At 44.8% G+C, this 23,232-nt stretch overlaps 1 protein-coding gene across 1 annotated transcript in view; it reads right to left on the reverse strand.

Annotated features, from left to right (window-relative positions):
- Positions 1-497: 497 nt before the first annotated feature.
- Positions 498-23,232, reverse strand: part of NDUFS4 (NADH:ubiquinone oxidoreductase subunit S4) — an 82,760-nt gene continuing 60,025 nt past the window's right edge. The window contains exons 3-5 of the mRNA XM_072136207.1: positions 5,723-5,895; positions 2,024-2,097; positions 498-717 (exon numbers count right to left, since the gene is read on the reverse strand). Of these exons, the coding sequence (XP_071992308.1) occupies positions 614-717; positions 2,024-2,097; positions 5,723-5,895 (351 nt within the window). The 3' untranslated portion in view covers positions 498-613. The remainder of the gene's footprint in view (positions 718-2,023; positions 2,098-5,722; positions 5,896-23,232) is intronic.

Consider the following 23,232-nt stretch of genomic DNA (forward strand, 5'->3'; position numbering starts at 1 on the left):
TTTTCGGCCAGAGTGCACATTCGTGAACTATTTTGGATCTTACCAATTGGCTGCGACGAAACAAAGAGTGAAAGATTGAAAGGGGTCTGACTACTCTCCGCACCCTCTGTATAATAGTTGTCGAAGTTTTCATGGACATATCTGTAGTGATTTCCAGTATATCGGCCTATAAAGTCTCTCTCATCCAGGGAAGACAATGGGGGAGAGCAGAGGCGCGCTGACATTGTCTGTACAAATAAGTGAAAGGAAATCTAAGAGCCGACTACGGGAGCGAGAACAAAGCAAGAATGCCTCCCCGATGGATTAGCCAATGTCTATGAAAATACTGTCACATTGCTGAGCGCTGCAGCTGATTTGGACTCTGCTATTACCGGACTTGGCGCTCGCTAGTTTCCTAGAGCCGTGAACTCTCTTAAATCGCCTCTAAATATAGATAAATTTATCAAAGGCTCAATTGGCAACTTCAAAAACATTTTAAATAGACACCACAAGAAGTGTTTGTAGTTTAAAGGTCATATTTATTAGGAGATTAAGAGTTGTATTATACCCGGGCTATAAATACAGCGCAGCTGACCTCGCTCGCAGTCTGACTTACGGAGCGGCCAATAACAATTCATTTTGTGGATACCCTGGTCCGTTTGTTCCAAGAAAAGTTTGCTCCATAAGACTTGGATTTTGCCTTTGGAATCCTCCTCTCGTCGACCTCGTAACTCCATCCTATAAAAATGACATATAGCGGGAAGCTTGATTAGACGTAAACACGGGAACAGAAACTAAACATAGAAAATCACCGGCAAGTGACAGATTTTATATTCTGCGCCTGTGCACGTGGCTCCGGCATCAAAGAGACATTTATATACATGAAGATGTAAACACAGCGCAGGAGAAATTGTTTGCTTGTGTTTGTTCAAGAGTCTTCCAGATGAAGCGCGGGGAGCGATTCCAGGGATATTACAGAGCAACACAGAAAGGACCTTTACATAAAAAATAAACTTTACTTAAGCTCCGCACTATAGGGGAACGTCCCCATGAGATGGACACGCTCTGCGTGATTTGCTTGGATGTAAAATGTAACAAATCTGATCCAAGTGCAGGGGAGATCATCGTAAAGTGAATTTTAGCCTTCTACCCAAACATTTGTACATTGCAAAGGAGATAAGATTTTTTTTTAAATCTAGCATTAAAGCTTTATCTGCAGATGGGACACTATATACAATCTGCTCAGCTCCTCCTGCTACATAACATGCTGCCTGCAGATAGGACTATGTACGATCTGCATAGCACTTCCTGCTCTATAACATGCTGCCTGAAGATTGTACATAGTGTCCTATCTGCAGGAAGCATGTTATACATAGTGTCCTATCTGCTCAGCTTCTCCTGCTCTAGAACCTGCTACCTGCAGATAGGACACTATGTACATTCTGCTCAGCTCCTCCTGCTCTATAACATGCTGCCTGCAGATAGGACACTATGTACAATCTGCATAGCTCCTCCTGCTCTATAACATGCTGCCTGCAGATAGGACACTGTGTACAGTCTGCATAGCTCCTCCTGCTGTATAACGTGCTGCCTGCAGATAGGACCCTATGTACAATGTGCTCAGCTCCTACTGCTGTATAACATGCTGCCTGCAGATAGGACCCTATGTACAATCTGCTCAGCTGCTACTCCTGCTCTATAACATGTCAGACACCATGTACAAAGTATTCATCTACTTCTGCTGTACGTGTGGCCACATACCATAGTTGTCTATGGGGATGTCCGGAGGATATATACGCCCCACACCGGCTGTGTGAAAGAGGACTATAACTTGTTTCATACAGCCCCGGTCCTTCAGGTATAAAGCTAGGACAATAATCTCTCTTGTGCACTTTTACATATATTACAACAGAGAGGTGACAATGCTAGAAGCACTTAACCCTTTCTATAAATACGCAGAACAGAGGATGGCAGCGTCTGGGGAGTCAGGGCACAGGGTCACACAGGTAAAATGCGGATAGCGGGGATCAGGGACATCTCTCACCGTTCTTTTCTGCGAAGGCAACAGCATCTTCTTTAGAGGTGAATGATAGAAGCATATTAGACAAGGGGTCAGCGCTGCAAAAAAAATAAAAAAGTAAGCAGTGTGTTCACTTCACTCTCACATCCAAGCATAACTCTCAGGACCAATGTCCACACTGAATGGTCCCCCATGCTCCCACCACCAATGTCCACAGTGAATGGTCCTCCATGCTCCCACCACCAATGTCCACACTGAATGGTCCTCCATGCTCCCACCACCAATGTCCACACTGAATGGTCCTCTATGCTCCCACCACCAATGTCCACACTGAATGGTCCTCTATGCTCCCACCAATGTCCACACTGAATGGTCCTCTATGCTCCCACCAATGTCCACACTGAATGGTCCTCCATGCTCCCACCACCAATGTCCTCACTGAATGGTCCTCCATGCTCCCACCACCAATGTCCACACTGAATGGTCCTCTATGCTCCCACCAATGTCCACACTGAATGGTCCTCTATGCTCCCACCAATGTCCACACTGAATGGTCCTCCATGCTCCCACCACCAATGTCCACACTGAATGGTCCTCCATGCTCCCACCACCAATGTCCTCACTGAATGGTCCTCCATGCTCCCACCACCAATGTCCACACTGAATGGTCCTCTATGCTCCCACCAATGTCCACACTGAATGGTCCTCTATGCTCCCACCAATGTCCACACTGAATGGTCCTCTATGCTCCCACCAATGTCCACACTGAATGGTCCTCCATGCTCCCACCACCAATGTCCACAATGAATGGTCCTCCATGCTCCCACCCCCAATGTCCACACTGAATGGTCCCCCATGCTCCCACCACCAATGTCCACAATGAATGGTCCTCCATGCTCCCACCACCAATGTCCACACTGAATGGTCCTCCATGCTCCCACCACCAATGTCCACACTGAATGGTCCCCCATGCTCCCACCACCAATGTCCACAATGAATGGTCCTCCATGCTCCCACCAATGTCCACACTGAATGGTCCTCCATGCTCCCACCACCAATGTCCACAATGAATGGTCCTCCATGCTCCCACCCCCAATGTCCACAATGAATGGTCCTCCATGCTCCCACCAATGTCCACACTGAATGGTCCTCCATGCTCCCACCACCAATGTCCACACTGAATGGTCCTCCATGCTCCCACCACCAATGTCCACACTGAATGGTCCTCTATGCTCCCACCACCAATGTCCACACTGAATGGTCCTCCGTGCTCCCACCACCAGCCTACACACTGAATGGTCCTCCATGCTCCCACCACCAATGTCCACACTCAATGGTCCTCCATGCTCCCACCACCAAATGTCCACACTGAATGGTCCTCTATGCTCCCACCACCAATGTCCACACTGAATGGTCCTCCATGCTCCCACAGGAAACAGAGGATACTTTTTAGAGGACATCTACCAAAAGGATGAAGGATTGTAAACCAAGCACGCTGACATACTGCTGTGTGCCCCCCTGTTGCAGGATTCACTCTTCTTTTAGCTTCTTATTCCCTTGTTTTAAGGGAAAAAAGGCTTAAAATTATGCAAACAAGCCTATGAGGCTCCTGGCTCCATTGACATCTAAGGAGACTGGAGCTCCTCGTGCTCATTTGCATAATTTGTAAAGCCTTTTTTTCATAAAAACAAGAAACTTAAAGAAGAGCAGATCCTATCAGAGGGGGGAAACACACCACAGCATGTAAGTGTGCTTGGTGTACAGTCCTTCATCCTGGCGGTAGATGTCCTTCAAAGGCTTTAAGGAGCTAATACAACTCAACAATGAATGGGGTTGGACTGCAGGGATGCCTAGTAGAATAGGTCCAATTTCTCTTTGTAAAGGTAACCACAAGCACACTGCTGATCCATTTAGACAGGAAACAATAGACCTCCGTTGTCATGACAGGTTGGGCCTGATCCATCAGCACAGGGACCAATGTGAATCAGTGGGTAAGCCCCCTGTAAGTGCTTGTATTCTACACTTTCTATTCTCTAATATAAGCAATGTAAGGTTGGGGTAATCTTCAATTACTTACGGGAAGTGCAGCAATATGTCTGCCCTCACGATCACGTCTTTATCTTACACATCTCCAGCGCTGAGGACCTTGAGAGACGCATGGGACCTCCAATGTTTATTAAGACTAGGGACTGTTTGGAGCTCAGGTTCTCCGCTATCTAGGGATTACATGGTCGAAAATGGCCCAATCTTGGCCGCGTCTATGTCTACCCGAGCAGCCGGCTTGACTTTTAGCAGCTCTGATGTTTATTATAAGAACATAATTACATACTTAATCTTCTGCAACAAATTTCTCTCCCCAAGAACATATGTCCCACAGAGCTGCATAACATAAAGAGGTATATACATAAGACGGGAGGGGGGGATATGCAAACCATGTGTATACCATCTCCGGGCAAGCCAAATACATGCAGCACAAATCCAACCAAATCAATGCCGCAAAACATGCCGGACTAGAAGAAGGTATAACTCCACGGAAAACACTCAAATGATGCAATTTAAAACTTGAAGAAGGCCGGGATGTCTCTACTAATCAGACTATAGGACCGAATTATATAAAAAATATGTGACACAGAAACTCCAGGGAAGTTAACAACCATCTCATCAAAAGAAGATCAGCAGGGGATTTAACAGATAAAGGATTCGTAATACTTCCTTTGGAAACAGCGCCACTCTAGACTATGGGCAGGGCCTGGTACTGCAGTTTGGCATCAGAGCTGAAATTGGATTAAATTCTATACAAGAGGAAGTTCACAGCCAGAGATGTGCCTTTTTGGAGGGGATAATAAAAACTTTTCTTCCGATAGATGGCATTAATATTTTATTTTTGAAGCACCAATATCTTCCGAATGATTATTCATAGAGGGTACTTAAAGGAAATCTACCATCAAAATCCATCATGATAAACCGGGGACACTTTCTCATAAATCCAGACACAGTGACTGCGATAATCTTCTTATATTTGTTATCCATGGCCTCTCTCCTTCTAAAAACAGGTTTTAAATTATGCTTTGGAGCCAGGGGTCATTACCAGAGCCACTCCGTAATGTAGCTTCACAGGCTGTTACACTGTGTGAGATTACAGCAGACAGAGGGAGAGGGGGGGATACTGAGGGAGCAGGGGGAAACCTGCACATGTACAGTGTGACAAAGGGGCACTGGTAACAATCCCAAGGAACTTTCTGGCTTATTAGAATAATTATAAAAGTTGATTTCACATGGAAGAAGATTACCACAGTCGCAGTGCCTGGATCTAGGAGTAAGTGTCCCTGGTTTATGATGTAGGATTTTTGGTACATTTCCTTTAAAGTAGTTTTCCCATGATTGGAATTTGTCCATTAAGTAAGGGGTTCTGGAAGAATGGGGCAGATCATATGCCCCTCATCGGTCATATACCACTTAGGATTTACAGTGACCGTTTTGTTCTTTACGTGGTTATAGAAAACTTCAACTCAACAGAACGGAAAAGTAGTTTGTCCTGTGCTTCACCGATTTCTAGTCAGCTTTCCAGGGTGCCTTAAAGGTAGAGGCCGATCCCAGATGTCCCACACAGGACTGTGACCATGACTGATCCTAAACTGCCTGCTAGAAACGTATTTCTAGAGATGTCGTATAGGTCCTTCTGTCCTTAAAAGAGGTGGACAGAGATCTATCCAAGACACTTACGTTGAGGCCCATCCCATTAAGGGGTTCTCCCAACGCTCGCGAGTATCAAAGTCAAGTTTCCACTTCTTGGTGTTCTGTACACCAGACTGCATCGCGTTCCTGGCTGGGACAAAGATACGAACTTTCCTATTTTTCAGCTCCTCATCGGGAAATCCAGTAATGGTGGAGATATCCTAAAGAAGAGAAGACAACACATCAGAAAGATTACGTCTCGCCCCGTCCCATCCCTTTCCCCCCTCGTCTCCCAGATGAATGAGGCCCCGGAAAGTGATTTATCTCACAAAACACCAATACAAAGCAGAGAAAACATTGAAGAGTTAATATTAACCAAGGTGTCCCAAGGTCCCCAACTTAGAAGTCGACATCTTTCCAGACCAATGGGCGACTTCAGAAGCCAGCGGATTATTCGTAGGAAAGTAATTAACATTACTAAAACACTTTTGTCTACGTCGGAGCTTTAATTAACAAAAAACTGCCGCGCCCCACCCAGGGTCTACAGAATTTTTTTTTTCCTACGGGAAAGACGTCTCTTTAAGGGGAAATACCTTATAGAAATGCAGATCACAATGACACCAGTCCATCATAATCAATGCAAACTATTATCCTGTCCATCAGGCTAAAGAGGAATTGTAACTTATAGAAGCCGCTTTAGGAAATTATCAAGTCTGTTAATTAAGCGGCGGGGGAACAATATGCCCCCTGTTCATCCATAGGCGTCCACATCGACCATTTCACCATCACAAAGAGCCGGATATTCTCAGATTAAGCTACATAGTATATCGTTTTCAGATGGATTTATCAAGTAAGAAAATTTCCCTATAAAAAAAACAAATGTAGGAAATATAAGTCTTTAAAGGGAACCTGTCATAAGGATTAAGCCTAAAAACCTCCAACCACCAAGATCCCAATGACATCCTTCAATATTTTGGGAGATTTTGCATTATTGAGAAAAAGAATGTTAAATTCAGTTGGGGGGAGATTTATCAGAACTTTTGGAGTTGCCCATGGAAACCAATCAGAGCTCAGCTGTAATTTTTTAAATAGCTGTGGAAATATGAAAGCTGAGCTCCGATTGGTTCCCATGGGCAAGTAAAACAGTTCTGCTCTCAGACACTTCTGATAAATCTCCCCCAGTATTTGTATGACTGTAGGAGTCACATTGGAAGAGAATAGACATGAAGGATATCCCCACTTGGTATGAATGAGGTTATACATGAGAGGTACCCCATTATATATCGGCTACTAAAAGGTAGCTTATATGGTGATGTACTTGGTTTTGGAAGGCTATATTCACATTTTGTTTTAATGGATATGTTCAGTGTATACACATGAAAGCTCCCAGCGAATGTGTCCAGACATATCCCGGCAAATGAAGGCATTTCCATTGTCTGCGTCTTTCCATTCTGATAACTGATGTATAAGCCCAGTGGGGAAGGGCGGGTGCAACTGTATGGCATCTATCCCCGACCTCCCCTGAGCGTACACTCAAGGAAGACCCCAATAACGTAACTGCACGTATAAGGATAGTTACATCACTGGGGAAACTACATGAATATTCGTTGCAGCAATCACTGGCTGATGTTGATGTTCACTCCTCCTCCCGTTTTCGGGGGAAAGGCGGTGGAACCAGTAGATGTATATCACTGTATAAGCATACATTGGGATATGTTCCAGTCCGGTGTTGTAAGTAAACATCATGACTCGATGTAGGCCAACAATATGGCTACGATATGGTGTAAATGTAGCCATTAATAGGTAGCACATTGTTTTTTTTCTCCACTACCATGACACCTCACTCCCAAGTTTTGGAAGATCATTCAAAGATCTATTTCTGCATAATAGCGGGACATCATTGTGATCCTATTACTGTCCTGGATAACAATCTGGCGGATGTTTGTGGGACTAAATTCTCATGATAGGTACCCTTTCAGTCCATAGTCCTCTTAAGAAGTTTTCTCTTCAAGGGTATTTTTTTTGTTCAGATCTGTAATATACAATGCCCTGGTATGCCCACAATTTAAAGGGGTCATGCGGTTAGCCTGGGCGCTCTGCCCTATATATTGTAGTTAAGATGCTAACATGGCAGCAGTGGTGCAGGGTTTGTAGTGTCTTTCTAGTGAGTAGCAGTACCATTCATGGCCACTACACATTGAACAGGAATGTCCACCCATCAGTGAGTAGACCACAGTGGAGGTTGTAAACCCTACAGTCAGATATCGATAGCCATTTCTAAGCATAGGACATCGATATTTAACAGATTGTGCCTCCACTGACAGTAATTCACCCTTCAGTATTCCACTGTCGTGTGCCATAAATAGCGGATCTGTGGCCCATTGTTTGTGGGCCGCGCGTCATCGGCATGATAAGTCTGCTGAAATCCTGACGATAGGAAACACTGCTGCCATCAGCTGGGGTGCTATCCATTGAACCGGGTCTTGTTTGCAGGAATCCTTATGGAGATGTGCTTGATCAGTGAGGGTTTGACCAACAGTATTTAGAAACTAGTGGCACTTCCCGTGGCCCGCGATTTTAAGATAACTCAGAACCAAGTTGTCAGATCCACAGAAACCCGTCTTCTGTGGAAAGTGGATACGTGGCATTACAGACACAACCCCTTTGACATATGAATTGCGAGTGATTGAAAATTTCTTCTCAGTTGGACAAAACTTGAACTCTACTGGAAAAGTCCCTTGTGATTTGTGACCTCTGACTACTCGAAAGCCCTAGCACTATCAGAGCTCCCCCATTGGTTGAAGTAATACTTCATATTTTTTTAATATAAAGCCAGGAACACAACTGCAGGAAATTCCTTCAAAAATACCACGGCGGTCTATTACACCGTTACCGATGCAGAAGAATATACTCCCCTAGGGAACTGCAATTTATACAAGTCTCCGATATATAGCCCTGGGGTCACCTTTGGCTCACCGAGGGCGATGCTTTGCTTTAAGCCCCACGTGCGAAAATTAATAGTTCCACTACTAAAAAATTTCTGCTGACAGAAGCAAGTAACACACCTTGAGGCTACAGGAAGCAAAAAAAAAAAAAAATGTATTGTGTAATTCAGTACACACAATCTGAGGAACCTTACATAACCCCTCTGGATCCACAATGCAGTGCGGGTTACAGAAAACAATGGCGTCTCTTTACGGGGGAGAGGTCAGCGCTTTTATGGCTCATCCAAGCCTTACTAACCCCCGTGGCTTCAAGACCAATCACCCCCGACTCTACATAGACGCACTCTTATCGTGTCAAACTTTATGGACAAATATTTCTATTAGTATAAGTCATAAAAAAGATGGCAGGCTTTCTCCAGCGCTAATATACGTTTTACTGCGGCAGCGAGCGATGTGGGGGGAGGAGGCCGGCGGGCGGGCGGACAGACGGACGGCCTGTGCACAAATCCCTCCATATCGTAAGCAGCCGCAGCTACTCCGTCTTTACAATTACAAGTGCAATTTGTTCCAATCAGTTTTCGCTTCTTTAATGGCATTTCCTATTTTCGTTAAATTTTCGCCCATAAATTTACAGGCAATGCGTTGTTAATTAAGGGCTCAGCGGGGCGCTATAACTTATTTTAATAGGCATGAAATCATTCATTCCAGCCAGCCATTACAGTCATCATTGTAACGTATTTTACAATAGCTCCAGTCCATCTACTATAATATAAAGACATCTGCTCCAGGTGCTCCCCGCTTTATTATTCTACTCCCTACCCATGTATACTATGGGAACCTGGAGCAGCAGTCGTGTAACCGGTCCAAAGCAAAGTGGAAATTATTAAATAATGAGCAAAAATTATAATCCTTTACATAACATCATATTACTTGTATTAAAGTAATAATTACTGTCTGTACTTGAGTATAAGCCGAGGCATCTAATTTTACCACAAACGACTGGGAAAAAGGATTGACCAGAGTATAAGCCTAGGCCACAGCCTCCCCCCAGTAATGCAATGCCCAGCAGCCTCCCCCAGTAATGTAATTCACAGCAGCCTTCCCCAGTAATGTAATTCACAGCAGCCTCCCCCAGTAATGTAATGCCCAGCAGCCTCCCCCAGTAATGTAATTCACAGCAGCCTCCCCCAGTAATGCAATGCCCAGCAGCCTCGCCCAGTAATGCAATGCCCAGCAGCCTCGCCCAGTAATGCAATCCCCAGCAGCCTCGCCCAGTAATGCAATGCCCAGCAGCCTCCCCCAGTAATGCAATGCCCAGCAGCCTCCCCCAGTAATGCAATGCCCAGCAGCCTCCCCCAGTAATGCAATGCCCAGCAGCCTCCCCCAGTAATGCAATGCCCAGCAGCCTCCCCCAGTAATGTAATTCACAGCAGCCTCCCCCAGTAATGTAATTCACAGCAGCCTCCCCCAGTAATGTAATTCACAGCAGCCTCCCCCAGTAATGTAATTCACAGCAGCCTCCCCCAGTAATGTAATGCCCAGCAGCCTCCCCCAGTAATGTAATGCCCAGCAGCCTCCCCCAGTAATGTAATGCCCAGCAGCCTCCCCCAGTAATGTAATGCCCAGCAGCCTCCCCCAGTAATGTAATGCCCAGCAGCCTCCCCCAGTAATGTAATGCCCAGCAGCCTCGCCCAGTAATGCAATGCCCAGCAGCCTCGCCCAGTAATGTAATCCCCAGCAGCCTCGCCCAGTAATGCAATGCCCAGCAGCCTCCCCCAGTAATGTAATGCCCAGCAGCCTCCCCCAGTAATGTAATTCACAGCAGCCTCCCCCAGTAATGTAATTCACAGCAGCCTCCCCCAGTAATGTAATTCACAGCAGCCTCCCCCAGTAATGTAATTCACAGCAGCCTCCCCCAGTAATGTAATTCACAGCAGCCTCCCCCAGTAATGTAATTCACAGCAGCCTCCCCCAGTAATGTAATGCCCAGCAGCCTCCCCCAGTAATGTAATGCCCAGCAGCCTCCCCCAGTAATGTAATGCCCAGCAGCCTCCCCCAGTAATGTAATGCCCAGCAGCCTCCCCCAGTAATGTAATGCCCAGCAGCCTCCCCCAGTAATGTAATACCCAGCAGCCCCCCCCAGTAATGTAATACCCAGCAGCCCCCCCCAGTAATGTAATACCCAGCAGCCCCCCCCAGTAATGTAATACCCAGCAGCCCCCCCAGTAATGTAATACCCAGCAGCCCCCCCCCCAGTAATGTAATACCCAGCAGCCCCCCCCCCAGTAATGTAATACCCAGCAGCGCCCCCCCAGTAATGTAATACCCAGCAGCGCCCCCCCAGTAATGTAATTCCCAGCAGCCCCCCCAGTAATGTAATACCCAGCAGCCCCTCCCGGTAAAGTAATGCCCAGCAGTCTCCCCGGGGAATGTAATCCCCAGTCCCCCCCTCCCCCCCAGTGATGTAATGCCCAGGCAGCCTCCCCCAGTAATGTAATGCCTAATTCTGTAGGGTACATGTGCTTTTCCTGCGCACAAACTATGTTGTCATCACGTGGCGACGTTGCCACATCATAGAGCAGTGGTGGCGAACCTATGGCACGGGTGCCAGAGGTGGCACTCGGAGCCCTGTCAGTGGGCACCCAGGCCATCACCAAAGAGAACACAAGGGATTTTCATGGATTCCCAGAAGGCCCAGGACTTTCTGCGCTCAGTGCTAACTTAAAGAGACAGTGCTGCCGGAGACTACAGGAGGAATGGGAAGGGGTGGATAGATCTGGAATATTATTGTAGCTTCAGCTCCAGGCCCGAAAATTCCTCCTATTCAGGGGAACCTGAATTTTTCACCCTTTCTTTCTACTGTGTTGGTGTTCTTAGGATACTGATACGATTGAAAGCCATAACAGCAAGAAGTTACTGCTTAAATTGTACTTAAATGTTGACACTTTGGGATAAATAAGTAGATTTTGGATGTAGTCTGGGCACTCCGTGTCTAAAAGGTTCGCCATCACTGTTATAGTGTGTGCATGGGCAGAATGCATGGACCTGTCTTTACCCACACTGCAGGAACCCCTAGAGAGAAAAGGAGCTGCAGAGTCTGCTTGAGGCAAGTACTAATTTTATTATTTTTACATACCTAAGCAAAAGCCATGTGGCGCTTTTTTAGCTCAGAAATTGTGGTAATCTTCTTGTATTAGTTATGTATATCCTTCTAAAATAAATTTTTTAAATTATGCTAATGAACCCAAAGTGCTCTGGGAGCCCCGCTGTGCTGCAGTTTCACAAGCTGTTAGACTGTCTCACCCTCCTCCTACCTCTGCTTTCTCACACCGTGAGAAGGGGGAAGTGATCCTGCATAGTGTAACAGCTTGTGAAAATACAGCAAGGTGGGGCTCTGGTAACACCCTCCAGCTGCTTCAGCATAATTTTAAAAGTTCATTTTAGAAGGAAGGAGGACATGGATGAAAACCATAATACTACTACAATCACGGCGCCTGGATCTATGAGTAAGTGTCCCCCTGGTTTATCTTGATGGAATTCGATGGTAGATTTTCTTTAAGAACATCCAACATACAGACGACCCCTAGTTACAGACGGACTCCTCTGCCCACTGTGACCTCAGATGAAGCTCTCTAGATGCAGATTATGATTTGACCTTTAGTCCCAGGCCGTAATGCTGTAAGGCTACATTCACACGAATGTATGAGGGGCATATATACGGCCGACGTATATACATCGCAATGGCCTCAAGGTGCCGCACGGGAGCGGTATGGCCCGTTCCGTAGCAAGATAGGACATGTCCTATCTTTCGATGGAATATGGCGCTGGGCTCTATGTTAAGCTATGGAGAGGGGTGGGGGTGAACGGGGCTCACCCCCTCCTCCTCTCCCCGGCGCCGCTGCAACGGCAGTGTGAATATAGCCTAAAGAGTTTTTAAAGGTGTCCGAACTGAAGTTTTATTGTTACTACTTGTTCCTAGGACAATCCAAAATTTAAGAAAGAAATCCAATTGTCACAGGGTTAAAAAAAAAAATAAAAAATTTATCTGAAGTTAAACAACTTAAGAATAAAACCACAAAGTCTCTTGTCCATAACCCAGGGATTGCCCGTATACATTTTTTTTCCCAGGATAAATTATTCCGACTTCTTACATCAAATGAAATTAGACAAAACTTCCAGTGTAAAGGAGCGCTGGCAAAAACCCCACATATGTGCAGTCGCTTGAGATAAGTCGATATTAATGCATAAATGAAAGCAAATCTAGTGTAGTGTGTATAATGCAGAGAGGGATTCCACGGCCTGCTATGACCCACATTCTGCCAAAGGGCCCTGCAACAACGTCTAGACTGGCGTATTCAGATGACATTCGTGCTTTTGTATGGAAAAATTGTCCACAAAACACCCTACGGGCTGACAAAGCAAAGACGCTTGTTAACTAAGAACAGCTTGTTGGCTAAAGTGGATAGCAATAAATAAGCATGATTTTTAAGAACAGGTGCACCCTGGGCCCGAAAGAATGAATGCGGCAATAGTTCTAAATCCAGCAGTGTTTATGGCTGTCTAATATGTGTCTGTATCTATTAAACTGCATAATTAAAGTCGGATACAAGGAAATTTACCACTAGAAGAGGGAAAAAAAAAAAAAAAGGAAAAAAAAAAAAACCCAAACAGTTTATAGACCTTATATCCGCCCAGAAATGTATCAAGCTGTGTAGCACACCGCAGATCTGGGTAGGAAATGTAGCCACCCTGTGCCAACAAAACACAGGTGTCCCAATGTAACACAGCTCAATGATACTCGGGTCGTCTCGGAGCCCGCTAGCTTCTTGTATTATACGTAGAATTTCACCTGCACAAATCATTGGCCTTGATATGACTAGCAAAACTGCAGGTAAACTGTAATATTCCTTCAATATATGTAATTTTTTTGCCATGCGCCCTCTAGGGGCAGCTATGGGCAACTACAGGCTACACAACAATTAGAATTTTTGCATCATTTTTAATAATTCCTTTGTTTATATAGTGCACACAGATTACACAGAACTTGCCAAATCGGTCCCTGTCCCCAATGGGGCTCACAATCTAATCAACCTACCAGTATGTTTTGGAGCGTGGGAGGACACCGGAGGACCCGGAGGAAATCCACACAAATACGGAGAGAACATACAAACTCTTTGCAGATGTTGACACTGGGACTATTTTTTATTATAAGATCCAAAGTTGAAGTGTCAAAACACATGTGAATCCCAGACCGGAAACTGTCTGATTTCACGGACCGACCGCAGTGTCAAGGACTGTACTTTTATACATGATGTAATGAGACACAGCTTCTCCCCAAAACAGCAGTGGGGGAGTAGTTCAATGCTGCTGATTGGCAGGGAAGCAGAGACTCCTAACATATATAACTAAGATAAGGTGGCTGGGATGACCATGGTCATCTCAATGAGCCTGAAATCTGGGGCTGTTTTCATGACGCCCTAAGTTGGCCTATGTATCGGGCACTAAGAACAATGAACCCTGATGCCAGGTTGCCTATTTGAGGCTGGGGAGAACAATATTGGAGGTTTAGCCAGTTTACTTCTAACCTCTTACATGCTTTAGACCCACTCATGGTGGCACGGCAATCCAAAACACCTAGGTATGGTCAGGGATGAACCCAAACTCTCTGCTGCCGGTGGCGGGCTATAGAACGGTGCCCCTAAACCCCATCCAAAAGTAATACATCAGGTTATCTTTTTGGTCAGTGGGGTTACCCATCGGGTCACATTGCGTGTGAAGAGACATTATTGTTGCTTTATAGTAAATGACTGAGCCACCGATGCTGCCCCCCCAACTTGGTGAAATGGTGCTGCTTGAGACAAGAGGTTCAACTTGCCTCATGGATGGTGCACCCCTGGCTATGGTGTGCAAAACAAACACAACTGGTGTAAAGGATACTGTGGGGCACCTGCCAAGTATGGCCGTCTTGGGTCAGGTCTTGATATGCATTTTGATTGCATTTACCGACCCAATCACAGCTGTTCACCTGAACTGAGCCAAGTTTAGCCAAACCGGTGCATTCAGCTAACACGTGGACGGTACTCAGAAGCGTGAGACCAGCCTCACACACGTAGCTTTAACTTTCTCCAGCTTGGTTCACACAACCATGTTCAATCCATAAAACATAGACCTGGGGGCAATGCACAGACTAAACCCTACCCAGGATGAGACGCCGGGCATAGTAGTCTACCATGTCGTTGGACAACAGAGCCAAAGTGATATGATGTTATGAATAGAGGTGTGTTTAAAAATAGAAAAAAATAATAAAAGGTTTCTCATCTTGCTTATACACTTTTTTGGTAAAAAAAAATAAAAAAATAAAAAAAAAACCAGGAAGAAAAAAAACTCCTCCAATCCATTCCTCTATATGGCAGCAAAATGAAAAAAATTAAGAGGGGAAACACAGCGCAGAGAGGACAGCCTATAGGACGAAGTTTTAAACGAAACCTAATTTTAGGATTAATTTTCCAAAGAATCTATTTTCCATATATTTATTTTGCAGCAACTTCTTGACGCCGAGCGCACTTATTAAACCGGTCACAGTGCATCATGGGAAGCGTATATTACATAGGAATGACGTTCGCCGCTACAGGTTGTGTAAACTTATAAAGTGTAGGTTATACTTTCAAAGGTCACCTCTTCCGACGTGTCTGTTATATGGTATACACGCTTGTATACCCAATACATTTTGGAGCACCGTTGTAACTCTGGCTTGTGTCGTTCCTCTGTTCTTACTGCTCGAAGAATAGAAATAAATTGACAGACGGAAAATACCTGATGGAGGCGCATTTTACATGAGCGTGTAAAATCTGTCCCGAGTATAACAACTATTTTCCCTTTACGACACCTCCATGCCAAGGGGGAGGAGCATGATGGGGGCTCAGCAGGCAGTGGAGTGGGCTACAGTGGGGTGTTCCTGCAGCAAGCAACGACACAAGACTAAATTGTAAGGCAGCGCAGCCAACCCACCGAATACATACGGGATCCCTGAACCTCCTGATGTATTCAGTGGTGCCGGAGGTGCGGGTTTCCTCATGTGCCGACAACAAAAAAATCTACCCTTGAATGTACAGTCCTCCTCCCCCACTTTTGAGAATAGTAACACCCAGTTGACCATTTATCTATACATTTCAAGGTAGTAATAGGCCTGGCAACATATAAAAAAAGAACTTTGTTAATTTTTTTTTTTACGTTTATTGCGGTGGGTTGCCAGGTATTGTCCACCGTATTTTCTTGCTGATGTGGCTAGTTTACAATGGCATATGGTTACATCGGGGTGCCGGAAAACAGCCTAAAAAACGGGACCGTAAAATGCATATGGTCGTGTGCATGGGGCCTTACAGACGAACAGTAAAACATAAAATTTCCACAAGAGTTGTACGAGGGGTACCACATCATAGGCGACCCGTCTGATAAGTTTCCCGGTGCCCTGGTCATTCCCATAACCCCCCTGTCTAGTGTGCTCACAATATAGAATACTGCCCCAACACTATATAATGGCACCCAGATTGTATAATGTGCCCCTTTTTTTGTCCGACAGTTTTGTGAAGGACAAAGTTGTGGTCCTGTCCTACAGGAGAAGGGACAACAATCTGATTGGTGATTGTCTGACTGCTGAGACCCCAATCTATTCCAGAAACAAACCCCCGATGATGTAGAGAACGGGCATTCTCTGGAGCGGTATGTCGGGTATGTGTCCTGTTGCTCCATTCAATAGTGTGGAAGCGTCAGAAATTATTGAGCACAGCACTGAGATATCCCGGCATACAGACAGCGGATTGAAAAGTTCTCCCACTACTGAATGGAGCAGCGATCCCTGTTTTCTAGATAATTGGGGGGAGGCCGTTCCATTGATTTGTAGGGTTCCCAAGTTGGCCACTCACCTATCAGAAGGTTATCCCCGATCCTGTGGATAATATGATAACTTGCAACAACCCAACTGAGAAACTGAAGAACTGCAGGTCAAGTGAAGTGATGAAACCTGTAGACAACCATGTAAACATATTCAGAAGGAAAGCCATGGATGGTTGGCCGGTGAGCCAGAGTCCATCAATGACATCACCTGGGGAGGATTTATAGTAGAGTTCTATGGAGAATGCATTGTACGTCCTGAAACAAATACCCAGAATGTTTTTGGTCCAGATTACTGGAAATGCTCGGTAAATCTCAGGATTCTTTATTTAATGTGCACTGCGTTTGTAGGACACTGTGGACCTATAAAAGCCTCGCTACACGTGGAGGCAGGGACCAGAGCTATAATCCAGGTGGATCTCCTCTGTAATGTGGAGGTGAAGTAAGAAGAGGAGGCCAAAATAAACACGAGAGAGAGGACTTCTAAGAGCCGAGAGACGACACAGACCATCGGATTTAATGTAATAATCAGACCATCGGTTCCCAGCCGCCCTCCGCACATACAGAGCTGTCACTTATTTACTTCTTCTCTATGAAAAAGTAAAGAAACTATCCAGAATTTACAGGAACGGGTATGTCACAGTCGTGATCTTAAAGGGAACCTGTCACCAGCTAATAACCCACTAAATTAACAATCAGATCCTTCTCACATTTCACCCTCCGCTCTACCATGAAAATCCAGGGACATTACTCATAGATCCAGGCACCGTGACTGTTATGATCTTCTTATAATTGTCATCCATGGCCTCCTCCCTTCTAAACTTAACCTAAAAAAATTGATTCAGTGAAGCAGAAAGGTTCTAGGGGCTTTACCAGAGCCCCTATGGGCTTTTGCTTCACAGGCTGTTACAGAGTAATTTTCCCACTGTGTGTGCAGAGGGAGGGGGAGACAGTTTAAAAGCCTAAGAAGCTACAGCGATGATGGGCTCTGGTAGCATTATTTTAAAATTTTAGAAGATGGCCATGGATAGCAAATATAAGAAAATTACTACAGTCACGGTACTTGGATCTATGGGTAAGTGTCCCTGGATGATCATGATGGATTGTTATAGTAGATTTCCTCTAACCTTGTCTATTTTACGGAGGAACTGACAACTGTCCTGATATGTATTCTGATAAACATGGGAACATAACAATTGTGAAATATAAACTTCTTAGAACTCTGCGTTGGGCCGTTTCTGTGTTATTTCTCCTGGACAGTTATAAACAAATGGACAACTGGGCGTTACCGATCCTGTAGTTGTCATATTAAGAGGAACACAAATATTTACAAAAACATGTCAGGAGAGGTTGAGTCATCTTAAAGAGGACCTGTCGCCCAAACTAACCCCCAAGGGTAGGGTATGAAATGTCCCTTTTTAATCTGAAATCTCACCCAAAAATCTCAGTCGTGTGAAAATGAGCAGATAAGAGTCAAGTTTAGAAGCTGCAGGGGGATAGTCAATTCTGATGTACATTTTTTGGTTCTGTAGTACCTAGAAATGTGCTTTTGGTGTCAAATTAACGAATCTCATTAAGCTTGTGGTTCTGTGAGCTACAAAACTGGACCCTACAGGCAGTTAAAAGAAAAAATATGAATTAGATTTTTGCTTCCGCAGCTCACATTTCCAACTATGTAACTGCCTGCTTCTCCGACTCTGTAGCACCCAGAACCACAAGCCTGATGCCATCTGAAAGAAGAGATCCTCATCTTTAATATGACACCAAACATGTTTCCATGTACAGTACTACAAATCAGAAGATGGGGGTCGTGTCATGCGTCACTCCACTGCAACCTCTAAACTAAACTCTAATTTCAGTCAAAATATAATTCTTCTCTGCTCATTTTCACATGTCTTTGGAGGAGTATTACCTTACTTTATACTTTGGTCTATTACATTTAGAAGAACATATAATCACACTGTCCTCCCAGTAGACAATAGTGATGTTGTCAGTAGCTTTCAATGTGATTCCATGCTGAGGCACAATGGGATTGATAGCAGAGCACGGAGAAATTATGTAAAAAAAACAATAGATGCATCCAGATCCATGTCGTACTCTGGCTGTTACTTGTTGTGTTCGGTCTGAACTAACGCAATTTGCAGACCTTTTTCCTGACGTTGTTCCAGCAGCGGATACCAACAGAGCCCAGTTCAGTGATTTGTGTCCGTGCATCGAGTGGATTGTTTTCAGTTCCACCGGCGGTGACAGAAACTGTGCTGGAAGATGGACAATTTAATCAAATATTTTCACTTTTACAAGCCTCTAGCCCCGAACCAAACTTTTTTTTGTTATAGCAAAGCAACGAGGGGCCTTGATGTTGTCAGAGACTGTCACCAGCCTGAGTGAGCCATGTCTCCTTCAGATTTTCTTTTCACCTCATAAAACAAGCTTGGAGATGTCAGATGGATCCAGGGGCGGATAAGACTGCCATGGGCTCTGGGCTGTATGAATATTATAGCCCCTACAAGTCTGGAATCACTTCTACATATGGGACTAGAATCAGCTTCTTGGGGAATGGAGAACGCGCCCCTTCTGCCGACTTTCCATCGGAAATTTAAGGACCTTCAAAGGTGAAATGGCCCACGTGTAAATGCGTATTGAAAGCAGGAAAAGATGTATATGGATTTCATGGGTGAAGTTCCTTCTTAGTAAATAATTTGGTGGCTGACTTGGGTGGCCCTGAGCCCCCTAGAAGGCTTGGTCCCAGAGCTACCGCCAAAACCATCTATATTATGATCCAGTAGTGGACAGATCACGGCTACAATATGAGGAACACGAGCCCTGAGTATATTCAAGATGTAAGGAGTAAGATAAGATGTGAGGCGAGAGATACGCAACTGCTAATGCGGCAAGTCTGGATGCACAGGTTTTGTTCGATATATACAAGACGCTGATTCTTCATTATGGTCTATATATCATGGTGCCGAGGTTATACTGACGCTGTTCACAGAGCAACTTAGCCGCTTTACGATAATTCAGTAAACCTGGAACAACAACCGGGATTGTAGAGTAAATATAGACAGGATACACTCAAAGCATTTGGGGTCTAGAAGTTCAGATCTGAACAAAGCCATTGACTAAAGCCATTGGGGGACATTTACTATGGTGTTTCCACCAGTTTTGTGGCGCTTTCACCACATGTTCTGCTCTCCTACCTATTTATTAGCTGTCGGGGACAGAAAAAATGACTTTTTCCGTCTGCTCCGACTCTTCTCCGAAAAGGGGCGTGGCTTTGGCGGAGTGGAAACTCAGACACAATTAATATGTGTCACAGCCATTTTTGGGCGCTGTAAACTGGCGGAAAGTAGACCAAAAGAAAACTGGTCTAGCAGGGACTGTTGGACACATTTCTGGTGCTCGGGACAGATTTTGGTCCCAGGGACAGAAAATGGTCTCGGGGACAGAAAATGGTCTCGGGGACAGAAAATGGTCTCGGGGACAGAAAATGGTCTCGGGGACAGAAATGTCTCTGCACAGCTCCACAATATTAAATGTGTATCTTCTTTCCCAGAGCAGGTCGGTAACAAAGCCAATGCAGACACCGACACTTTAAGTAAATGTCCCCCATAGTCTCTCATATTGATCCAATCTAGCAATCATCTGCTCGCACGTGCCCTCGTCTCCCTTTCCTGCCCGCTGCTTCGACCTGGCAACCAATCACATCGAACAAAAAAAAAAAACTTCACCCCATTTGTTTTTGGACTTGGTGTATATGTTTTTATTTGGTAGTATTATAAAGTAATTTGATTACATTAACCTGTTAAAATACAGCTTTATTAACAACCTTCATAAAGTCAATTAGGTTGGGGGGGCTTCAAAGTAAAGTCAAGCTACCCTGCCTCCTTTCGACCCCTCAAACTTCTGACTCTGCTCTGTACACAATGTCACACGCTTCTGGTTCACCCGTGAGCTCGGCACTGACCCTGCGCATACCCGGCTGGCTACACTGCGCATGCACAAGACATATACTGTCTAAGCTTTTATATCCAGCCGGGGAAATGCAGGGGTTGTACCAAGATCAGCCTCAAAAGAGTATGACATTGTGTAAGGGGTCGGGTTAGGTGTTCGTGTGGACGAGAGGAGGCAGGGTAGCTTGCCTTTACATAGAAGCCCCCAGCCACCTTGACTTTATTAACTTCCATAAAAGGGGGTTAATAAAACTGCAGGATGATGGCATCAAACTACTTTATTAAAGTACCAGTGACAAACACTGGACATGGTAATATGTGGGGTATGGCTGGTGACAAGTTCCCTTCAAATGTTAATCAACATAATCTACCAATTTTGGTGGATTCCGCCAAAACGGAGAGGCTCAGAACTCTCTACCGATGGCAGATATTAAGGGATATTAAAGTCAGACATATTGGAATTAGCCTGCCGTGCCACTAGACTCATTATTTATCACACTATATATTATGACACAATATAATAGCTGTATGTGTAGGAGGGAGTGGTGAGAGATAACCAATGGACAACTCATCATCAGACTCATCTCTGCCTATGGGAGACCTCAAGTCAATTGGCTAAAGCTGAACTTTCCTGTGAATAGGATCCAGTGCTCCAGTCCAGATCATGAGAAGTGGGTGAAGGACCCACCTTGGCACTGCGCCCTCTGGTTCTGATCAGCTCTCTTCAGTGTGAGTGGTGTAGAAAATTGCTTAAAGGATTGGTTCACTTTAAAAGGAATCTATCATGTATAATAACCTAAGAAACCTGACATTATAGTACGGTATTTAGAAGGTCTTGTGTCCATGTGTGTATTAGGACTGTGTATAAACTGTATATTAAGCACCAAGGATTGGGTCACATGACATTTCCTCAACCTCGTAAGCACATAAGTATTACATATAACTAGAAGCACACACTTGGTAGTTAAGTGATGACATCACCGTGGAAGGAAGTTTCTGTACGCAGGCGAGAGGCTCCTCCATTAAACATGTGACTGAAGTATGAAGCCTAAGGCACGGGCATATTCCTAATATGCGTATTTGAAACTTTTTTTTTTTTAACAAAAAGCAATAAAAATGTAGTTAAATTAACCAACATAGTTTGGGAAATGACCCGTTTACCTCTCTGCTGGATTCGTCATGAACCCATCATGAACCCAAGGTTAGGGTGGGGTCAAAGTGAAAAGAAACCACAATCTCTTGTCACCGTGAATGAGAGATGACATGTTGGACCGGGTAGTCATGTTGCATTTCTTTCTAACACTCGTAAATCGGATCAGAGACAAACTTTCTAGTTCAACGCGAAGACGTCCAAAAGAAAAAAAAAAAGGTGATGATTGGGAAAACGTGCTCAGAACTAATTCTTGGATTGTGGGCACTGCGTGGTACCTTGGCGCTGTCTTACTTGACGGCTGAGATGTTGCAACGCCCAGAAGATATACAAGGTACCAAAGCATAGTTTGCGTGTTGCCAAAGACAAGGAATAAAATACTTGGCAAGCGTTGCGTGGACGACACCTAGGAGGTCGTGAGGTTCGAAATCTCTTATTCCTTGATGGTGCACGGAGTCTAGACACTGCGATTTCTCACACTTTGGAAATTGCCTTCCTACACTCCTTTGTGATTGCTCCATCTACATGGCTTTCTGCTAGTGACAAGAAAACCTATCCTTTAAGTGACACTTCAATAGGTGAAAGCCGGAGCTTTACAATTCTTCCAAAACAATATGAACTCTTGAAAAGGACTATATGGCACCAGCCTGAACTCTTTCCTGTGGAGGTCACGGAGAGATCGTGGCACAGTCCCTATACTATGTAGCTTTAAATTAACTATATAAAAAGCTTAACCTGGAAAAATCTATGACCCACCATTCAATAAAAGCGTTAAAGTGAAATAATTTGATGCTCCGTTCCATCCCTGAATTGACCTTGGTGCATACAAAGAAAAGAACTAAAGCTGGTCGGCAGACATTAGATACCTCTCCCAGGATATAATGTGTATGGGGCAGCCAGACCCTTGTCTGTTGTGCAGGAACAATTGATCAAACAGGCTGAATATAATGTGTTCATGCAGCAGACAACTTCACAGTCAGCCTGGGGTTTTGGAGGCCCACCAGAGGGAATGATTCAGAGAAACTACCCTCCATCCTTATAGAACACTTACTCATCTTCCAATATTGTTATTCGGGTCATATTATCAACAGGGTCTAAGAGTTGTTTTTTAATGAACCATCCCATAACCAACAAACCCAAAAGGACGAGTGGCTCCAAACTGGGTAGTCTTCTGCTGGAGCTTTGATGCCCATAATGGTGGTAGAACATGGCTCTATTGAAGGATCTCCTAACCCACTGGTTGTCCGCCTCATCTTAGTCTACTCTATAACCTCACCATGACCGAGCATTATAGTTCAGGTCCTCTCACCGCTAGCAGTGAGCCTTCATGTTTTTTGGGGCTTTGCACCTTTATGCTAAACTGGTTTTAATAAAAGTTCTCCAGAGTGTTGGTTTTATCCTTTTTATTTGAAGTATTTATAGGCAGTCCTCAGGTTATGGACGAGGTTCTGTAGGTTTGCTCTTAAGTTGAGTTTGTATGCTTAATGCACACAATCGTGTGCTCAACCGGGCAGGATTCTGGGCAAAGTACATAGTCGGGGGGTGGAGGGAAGGGACAAGCGCTGCTCACCCTTCCACCCTCCATAGGAAGCAGGAAATAGGTCCAAAGATAGGACCCGCTCT

Source organism: Engystomops pustulosus, chromosome 1 (genome assembly GCF_040894005.1).
Source record: "Engystomops pustulosus chromosome 1, aEngPut4.maternal, whole genome shotgun sequence".
NCBI classification, from domain to species: Eukaryota; Metazoa; Chordata; class Amphibia; order Anura; family Leptodactylidae; genus Engystomops; species Engystomops pustulosus.